This window comes from Sinohyriopsis cumingii, chromosome 13 (genome assembly GCF_028554795.1).
Source record: "Sinohyriopsis cumingii isolate HCF-2022 chromosome 13, ASM2855479v2, whole genome shotgun sequence".
Taxonomy (NCBI): Eukaryota; Metazoa; Mollusca; class Bivalvia; order Unionida; family Unionidae; genus Sinohyriopsis; species Sinohyriopsis cumingii.
In genome coordinates, this window is record NC_142973.1 from 74,050,151 (window position 1) to 74,060,054 (window position 9,904).

General features: G+C 35.2%; 1 protein-coding gene across 7 annotated transcripts in view; it reads left to right on the forward strand.

Moving 5' to 3' along the window:
- Nucleotides 1-7,599, forward strand: part of LOC149785834 (solute carrier family 66 member 2-like) — a 30,667-nt gene extending 23,068 nt beyond the window's left edge. For all 7 annotated transcript variants that reach the window (XM_089979787.1, XM_089979794.1, XM_089979789.1 and 4 more), the window contains one exon: nt 5,603-7,599. In XM_089979787.1, coding sequence (XP_089835913.1) covers nt 5,603-5,798 — 196 coding nt within the window. In that variant the 3' untranslated portion in view covers nt 5,799-7,599. The remainder of the gene's footprint in view (nt 1-5,602) is intronic.
- Nucleotides 7,600-9,904: the final 2,305 nt, after the last annotated feature.

The window sequence follows — 9,904 nt, forward strand, 5'->3', positions numbered from 1 at the left end:
ATTGCAGGCAACATAGACCATAATCTGAATTCTAATTGCAGGCAACAAAGACCATGATCTGAATTCTAACTGCAGACAACATAGACCATAATCTGAATTCTAATTGCAGGCAACAAAGACCATGATCTGAATTCTAACTGCAAACAACATAGACCTTGATCTGAATTCTAATTGCAGGCAACATAGACCATAATCTGAATTCTAACTGCAGGCAACAAAGACCATGATCTGAATTCTAACTGCAAACAACATAGACCTTGATCTGAACTCTAACTGCAAACAACATAGACCATGATCTGAATTCTAATTGCAGGCAACAAAGACCATGATCTGAATTCTAACTGCAAACAACATAGACCTTGATCTAAACTCTAACTGCAAACAACATAGACCATGATCTGAATTCTAACTGCAAACAACATAGACCTTGATCTGAACTCTAACTGCAAGCAACATAGACCATGATCTGAATTCTAACTGCGAACAACATAGACCATAATCTGAATTCTAATTGCAGACAACATAGACCATGATCTGAATTCTAACTGCAAACAACATAGACCTTGATCTGAACTCTAACTGCAAACAACATAGACCATGATCTGAATTCTAACTGCAAACAACATAGACCTTGATCTGAACTCTAAGTGCAAACAACATAGACCATGATCTGAATTCTAACTGCAAACAACATAGACCATGATCTGAATTCTAATTGCAAACAACATAGACCTTGATCTGAATTCTAACTGCAAACAACATAGACCTTGATCTGAACTCTAACTGCAAACAACATAGACCATGATCTGAATTCTAACTGCAAACAACATAGACCATGATCTGAATTCTAATTGCAGACAACATAGACCATAATCTGAATTCTAATTGCAGACAACATAGACCATGATCTGAATTCAAAGTGAAAACAACAAAGACCTTGATCTGAATTCTAACTGCAAACAACATAGACCTTGATCTGAACTCTAACTGCAAACAACATAGACCATGATCTGAATTCTAATTGCAGGCAACAAAGACCATGATCTGAATTCTAATTGCAGGCAACAAAGACCATGATCTGAATTCTAACTGCAAACAACATAGACCTTGATCTGAATTCTAACTGCAAACAACATAGACCTTGATCTGAACTCTAACTGCAAGCAACATAGACCATGATCTGAATTCTAACTGCGAACAACATAGACCATAATCTGAATTCTAATTGCAGACAACATAGACCATGATCTGAATTCTAACTGCAAACAACATAGACCTTGATCTGAACTCTAACTGCAAACAACATAGACCATGATCTGAATTCTAACTGCAAACAACATAGACCTTGATCTGAACTCTAACTGCAAACAACATAGACCATGATCTGAATTCTAACTGCAAACAACATAGACCATGATCTGAATTCTAATTGCAAACAACATAGACCTTGATCTGAATTCTAACTGCAAACAACATAGACCTTGATCTGAACTCTAATTGCAAACAACATAGACCATGATCTGAATTCTAACTGCAAACAACATAGACCATGATCTGAATTCTAATTGCAGACAACATAGACCATAATCTGAATTCTAATTGCAGACAACATAGACCATGATCTGAATTCAAAGTGAAAACAACAAAGACCTTGATCTGAATTCTAACTGCAAACAACATAGACCTTGATCTGAATTCTAATTGCAGACAACATAGACCATAATCTGAATTCTAATTGCAGACAACATAGACCATGATCTGAATTCTAACTGCAAACAACATAGACCTTGATCTGAATTCTAACTGCAAACAACATAGACCTTGATCTGAATTCTAACTGCAAACAACATAGACCATAATCTGAATTCTAATTGCAGACAACATAGACCATGATCTGAATTCAAAGTGCAAACAACAAAGACCTTGATCTGAGCTCTAACTGCAAACAACATAGACCTTGATCTGAATTCTAATTGCAGACAACATAGACCATGATCTGAATTCTAACTGCAAACAACATAGACCTTGATCTGAATTCTAATTGCAAACAACATAGACCTTGATCTGAATTCTAATTGCAGACAATATAGACCATAATCTGAATTCAAAGTGCAAACAACAAAGACCATGATCTGAACTCTAACTGCAAACAACATAGACCTTGATCTGAATTCTAACTGCAAACAACATAGACCTTGATCTGAATTCTAACTGCAAACAACATAGACCATAATCTGAATTCTAATTGCAGACAACATAGACCATGATCTGAATTCAAAGTGCAAACAACAAAGACCTTGATCTGAATTCTAACTGCAAACAACATAGACCATAATCTTAAATCACATAATGTGCTCACAGATCAGGGTTTATGTTGTTTGTTATACTGACTACTAGTTACAAATTGCATAGACCTAGAACTGCTGGTGCATAATTTACAGATCTGGGCCTTTGTAGTTGAACGCTACTTAATAAGCAAATACATATGGTAAATACTGTGCATACATCTGTTTTTGTGAGCATGAATTTTGTATGGTTTTTAAAAGAAATGTCAAGTTCATTATTGCTACTCCTCCTAGACTAGTGGGAAGGTTTGCATGACGTATGACACATTCATCCCAAGGTCTAGTTGATCCTAAATTAAAATGGTTCCCTTCAGACAATCCAGTAAAGCAGCAATCTTGAAAATCATTAATACCAAATGGATGGCTATATTGACATGAGTTTTTCATTCTGAGACTTCCTATAATCTCTAGCTGGTCCTAAAGACAATGGTGTTGATCCGATGACATCCAATATGGCTGCCACAATAGCCATCTTGAAAATCTTGTTATGGATGGATTTAATGAGCTAGGGGTTTTGCTAAAAGATGGTGTCTAGTTGGTCCTGGATGTAAATGGTTCCACACAGACATCCAATATGGCTGCCATGATGGCCATTTGTAAAATTATGCTATTGCTATTCTTTCTGAATTAATAGTTCTATTGATTTATGTTCACTAAAAGACTTCTTTTGATGTTTTGTTGGTCCAAAATGAAAATGGTGCCAGTCTGGCATCCAATATGGTTTCCAGAACAACCATCTTGAAAATTTTGTTATTGCTATTCCTTGAACTGATGGTCATATCAGCATGGGGTTTTTGCTTGAAGACTTATTATGATGTCTAGTTGGTCCAGCATGAAAATTGTACATGCCCTCAGCTAATATGGAACAGTGGTAGCCATCTTGAAAATGTTATCACTACTCATGCTGTAGAGATGAACATATCAACATTGAGTTTTCACTAAAAGTTTTATGATTTTTAGTTGGTCTGAGTAAAAGTGGTGCTATGGGCATGCCCTCATTCATTCAAATTCATCATCTTGAATTTTTTTTTATATCACTACTCATCCTGAAAATGGTACTGATTTTATATCCAAATATGTTACTGTTTCTCCTCATGAAATAATGGTCTTATTGACATGGGGTTTTCACTAAAGGACTTCTTAAGTCTAGTTGGCCCTATGCAATGTGTAGCTAATTCTAATGAAAATCAAACATTGCACCATAACCATCTCAGATATATTGTTATCTTTGCTTTTCGTGCATGTTTGGTAGCAGTGATATTTGGTTTTCATTGAGACACCTGTTAGAATAAGTTAATGGTTCTGAATGAAAATGGTGGAGATCTTAACCACTGATATATATGTGCTTTTGTGAAGGAGTTCTGAAAATGAGACCTAATTGACTTTGGTGTCAATTCAAATGTCATTGCTTGCAGTTTTGTACCTCATTGAGTTTATTAACGCACTGACTTGTACGTATAAAATTGAATTTTGACTAGACTTTGTATTTGGTTGCAATCACATGAAGAAATTGATTGTACTCTGAAATTGATTTTATGGTCCAAAGTCTTGACTTAAGTTTTTAGTTGTACTGGGCTGTAATTAGCATGACATAAACAAGTATGAATGGATTTGTATGATTTAACCAGTTAGTGGATGTTTGTAAAGAATATATTGAATGATACCACTTCAATGACATTTAGTTTTTTTTTCTCCAAACAAATTATGGTCAGATCTTAAGCAAACCTATCATGTATTTATGTCTTGACCATACCTGAGGAAAATTCGGAGATGCTTCACAAGGCAACAGAAAGAACATCCAGATGTAACTGGCTGAGACGTGATGAAAATAAATGGCAGCAAACACAGACAGGCAGTGTCTGATCAACACTGTTGCCTTGCCATCTGAAAGGTGTGCCAAGATAAGGGGTGAAACACACAGGGAAAGATGGGAATTTGGTTGATAATGTCTTGTAACCATAGTCTATCTGTACATCAACACTGATTTTATCTTGGAAACCAGTGACTTCCAGGAAAGTCTGGATGGCAACCAAGGACAGATTGATGACCCTGGAGAGACAGGTGGCTATTAGGAAAGACTAGTGTTTGGGCGAGATGGGTTGGCACCTCATCTTGCAGTCCTTGTCAAAGGGCAACCACTTGCAAGCTACAACAGAAGAAAGAGGAGTGCAACCCCAGGGCCTTGCAAGTGGGGTTGATAGGCCAAAATGAACAGATCTAATGGTAATGAAATGCTTAATCCAAACAACATTGACAGGTGGTACTTTAAAAACAAGGTGCCTTATGGGTAAGTTAGAAAGAACATTCAAGGGCTGACAATTGTTCAGTCAAGGAGGGAATATTTGTCACATGACAAGCAGCAACAGTCAACAAAATCTTCTAGTGAAGCACAGGGGGTTTATGATCATTTCTTAGTTTCTCTGTTGCATGCAGATACCTTTGATGCAGTGGTTGGGGGATCATTCCAGAGACATATTCTTGGAGAGATTAGAAGGTGAGCTACACGGTATGGATATGGAGGACAGACTTCCTTCTTTTCTGGAAGATACAGACAGAACACAAGACTTCTATCTTCCATGATAGAAGTCGCAGCCAGTGAGCCTTTGATATCAAATAAAGCTGATCAAGCAATCGGTTTGAAAGCAATGGCACCAGATCAAGTCCAGGAGACACAGCAACCTGCAGCAGATGAGCAGAAGGAAGGGATCCAGTGTCCAGAAAACAGCCAGTGTAGCCTGGAAAACTGGACCTGGACTTGCATTAAATACTAGAGGCAGCAATACAGGGAAGTGAGGAGAAAAAACTACATCATTTACCTATACTTATATATACTGTTGGGAAAGTGAGGTTTGGACTTGTAAAGAAATGTCAGCAGAACCAACTCCAAACAGGTGTCAACAGGAGATCAGGAACATCTGCTTATAGCACAGATCATTTAGAAAGCAGTTAAAGAAAGCCAGTGAGAGACTTCAACAGAATTGTCCCAGAAGAAATGTTCCAGAAAATCCAGAACTATAAAAAGGCCTGGTGTAATCCTGTAAAAGCCTTGGACTTCCAAGTCATTACTTTATGAATAGATTAAAAAGCATTTGTTATTCAGGTATGTTGTGTTTATTACTAAAACAAATAGCTTATATAGATAGTTATTTGCAGAAAAATTTACGTATTAATCTTGTGTACTATAATAAGTAGGAAACAATTTTGTCATCAGTTTTTTTTAAACTTAAAGTGTTTTCATGCTAATGTTTTTTTTTCAGTAAGAAGATGGTGGCAATGTGGACTTGTGGTGATATCTTCAAAACTATCTACTTTATTCTTCGAGAAACCCCAGCTCAATTCTGGATATGTGGAACGCTCCAAGTTTCGATAGACATTTCTATATTTATCCAAGTTTATATGTACAGAAATCTTCCACCAAGGAAACTAGTTAAACAGCATTTAATGGCAGAATAGACTATTTGATTTGCATTTTAATTTAAGCAATTTCTGCAGTATTTGTATGATGTCACCATATCTACGGAGGTAGCACAGTGTTACCCATGACTATCTGCCATGTTGTGTCACATCAGTCATGAATTTCATTTTTGTGCAGTAACTGAATGGCTATATGGTTTCATACCAAAATCATTATGAGGCTTTCAGTTAAGAAGAAATTTATGAAGTTCCATTTTCACTGTTTTTGATAATAATTTAATAGAGCTATGACCTTTGCCTGATTTTAACTTTGACTAAGTTGCTTCAGATTTTCATTTATGTTTAAATTTTTACGTACATTTCTGGGTTTAAACCAAATATGATATGAGGCTTTCTGTTAAAAGACCTACAAAACAACAAATTTAATGGAGTTATGGCTCCTTTTTGACTTGGAACTTTGGCCTTCAAGAGACATCCAAATTTTATTTCCATCCCTTAGATGGACTGAAACCAAATTTGGTACAAGACTTTAAAATAAGAACTTGAGTTGTCATATTAGATTTTCACCATTGTCCATTTAAGTGTTATGGAGTTTTGGCCCTTATTTGACATCAGCCATTGCTCTTCATTTGTTTTGAAACTCTTGCTTCCATTCAATAATTTTTAAGCACTTAATGATTACTGCTATTACCAAATTGGGCTGATGCTTCAAATATATCTAGATCAAGTTTGATTTTCATCTTGTCCAGCACAATTTAATGGATTTATGGTCCCTTTTCAACTTAAAAACTTTGCCCTACAATTGCATCAGAATTTTTTTTCTTCTACTCAGTAGCTTTTTAAGAACTTAATGAACTGGAACAAAAATTATTATGAAGTTTTATAATAAGAAATCCTAGGATAAGTTTGACTTTCACAGTTTTCCTACAAATGTTACCTGCAATGGTCCCTGTTTTGATATAAAATATTGCCCTTAAATTTATTCATGTTGACAGGTACATCTTTGTGATGTTGATACATTTCTAGTTTGAATTTTTCTTCACTTTTTGAACTGTGATAGAGATTCAGTGTCAGCCATTCATAAAGGACTTTATATTTGTAATGCCACTTTTGATTGACAGTTTTATTATCTCCAGGGCAAGACCCTTTAAGGAATAGAAATTTGAGGGTGCTACATGTAATGGTTTTACTATTGCAGTAGCCTTTTTGGTAACCCATTAGTGAAGTCAGTAAAATGGATATTTTGCAATATTGAAACAACTTTTGAATGTCCTCAAATTTTTAAATACAGGTTGCTATGTCAGAATTGTTAATGTATTTGTAATTGTAAAAAAAAAAGTCATTTTGTGGAGCTCTGTGTCTTCAGAAGCTTTGGATGCCACAATGGCATCAGTGTATCAGGCCTTTCATTGTGGGGTCTTCCTGCCACAGATTTTCATGTTGCACATCCCATTATGTAGCCTGTTATAACTGTAAGCATGTTAGAATGCTGAATCAAGCAGGCTACTCGGTGTGGAACCTTGACCTTCATTGACTATTAGACTGGTTCCTGTGTTGTGCTATTGAAGAGCCAAACTACCAAAATGGAAGCAGAAAATGATGCTTTGTTTTGTACAAGATGCTGGTTTTAAATGTTGTACATTTTGTTTTCCAGTATAAATTTTAATTTATTTATGCTTGCAGCCTTTGTTCAAGAATTGTGATGAACATTTTAGCTATGTATGAAAAATGTATGTGAAAATTTATTTTATTCTACACTTTTTTATATTCATTTGGTAACAATGCTGAGAAATCGTCAAAAACATAATTACATATGGAGTATACAGTTTATTTCTCTGTCTACTTTTGTTTTCTTTTTTCTTTCATTCTGTGCATGTGCATTCTATACATCCTCTATCTTTAATGCACTACATGGTCAAATAAATACATCTTGTTTTTAGAAAAACTACCAAATTAAAATGATAACCACAATCCATGAATAAATGAGAGCTCAAGATTTTTGGGGCGGGTAAATGACCTACAGTTACATTTAGAAGTATGACTTTTAGCATCCTACACAACTAAAAGTCTGGTACAGTTATCATTGTGGATATTTGTTTTGCAAGGTATTTTAGGTGTGGATAGTATTAGGTTATCTTTTACACACATTTTCATTGATAAAAGGACTGGACTAGAGAAAATATAACAATGTAATAGTTTTACCCACCATGCTTTGCAGAACAAAAATGGCCAATTTGTCCATGAATTTTTGTGTTTACCATTTTCTGCTGTAAATTATATTTACCTGCTTAAAGTAGCTAAATGCTTCTGTTTTTCTTATAAAATTGGAGGGTATAGAGTGACAGCATCTATTCCATTACATTATGCATACAGATGCGATGCAATTCCATGAAACAGATATGTAAGCATATATTTGCTCTCCTTTCAGACTCTTATATAAAGTGAGAACTTTGCAGTCAGACATACTGTTTTACCTTGTCACTTTATAAACCTTGATGTGGGTCAAATTCAGAATGGGTCACCTCTGTTAAATTCAAATGGAGGCTATTTCCAAATGGCATTTCATTAAAAAAAATGTACAAAATCTAATAATGCAAGGGACGCATTGTTGATGTATTTGTGACCAGGATTGATGACCATATCAGGATCTCAGTACCTAGGCCTTGTATATACAATGGTTGTGAAAAACAATAAATGACTTTCAGTTGGGTTTTTTAAATCAGATTTTAAAAATCCTCCAAATGTAATTTTTGTAATTACAGTTGAAAGAAATGAATTGCATTCATTAAACATTTTGCCTTACATAAGAGAAACTTCAAATAATTGCTGTTGTTGTGGGTTTAACACTATTTTTCAGCACAATGTAGACTATACATGGAAGCTGGGATATCTGGTGGAGGAAGAACCTGGGAAAACCCCAGGGAGAACCAGTGACCCACAGGAAGCTACTGGCGAGCTTTCTCACGTTCCCACATTGACTGGGCCTGAGACTTGAACCAATGCGACAAATGAGATGTCATTGATCTGTAAAGGCGAGGACTATAGACCACTCAGCGGGGGGGGGGGGGCTCCTAACTTCAAATAATAATAATACTGCTTTGTTGTATATTGGAGACATGTTCATTTTTATTAAAGAGATATTTTTGTTTGACAGTCTATGTTTTTTAATTTCAAAGCTGTTAAGATGGGATTTTCCATTCTGATATGCCCTCCTAACTTTTTTTTTGTGGAAATGTATTTCCAAATATATATAAAGTAAGGACTACAAGATGAGAGGCACTGTTGGTAAATTTAATGTGCAGAATGATATAATTTCTTGTTTTAGCAATGATTTTCGGAGAATTACTTGTTCCCACAGCACTAATTGATTAGCTCTGATGAGATATGACTTGTTGACTTGGGCAGCAGTACATATATTAGTATACAGCCATCATGACATTGATTTATGGAGCACAAGAATGTTTAGGTTAGAAAAAAATGAGGCATCAGACTGGACTAAGATTCTTCATTCTTCAAACTAGGTGTAAAAAATGAAACATTTTCCATGCAAAAGAACATGAAAAGGATTGGATTAATTTGTTAAGTAACTACCACATTTTGGAATAGTCCAAATCGTTATTCCTTCTCAACCTTATAGAAATAGACCTTAACATGTTGCCAGTATGCATTATTTATTTTTGTATAATACATACCTATCTAAAAACAGGGTAGACCCATCTCTGCTGGGCAGTTTGGGAAGATAAAGACATTAACTCGGATGCCAAGGCAGACATGTGCCTGCACTGCACAGTTGGCTTCACATTATTGATGCTTAAGTAAAATAATTTGTATGTAATCCATCTTTCTTTGATAACTCTTTGTGCCTGATTGTAATCTGGATACATAGTGCGTGCCAACTTTTTTTCATTGTATGACTGACTGTATATTTATTTTTAAACTTTATGCTTGTTTACTAGCCAGTGGAGTTTTATTTCATGTTGAACTAATCACAGGAAGACTGAATTTTATGTTTTGCAAATTGTTAGACAAAATACAAATTAATATTCCAGTGAAACCATTGTAAAACGATTTAAGCAAACTTAATAGTTTCTTTTATGGGTGCTTGTCGTTGTTAGAGTATACAGGTGTGTCACAATGGTGAGATG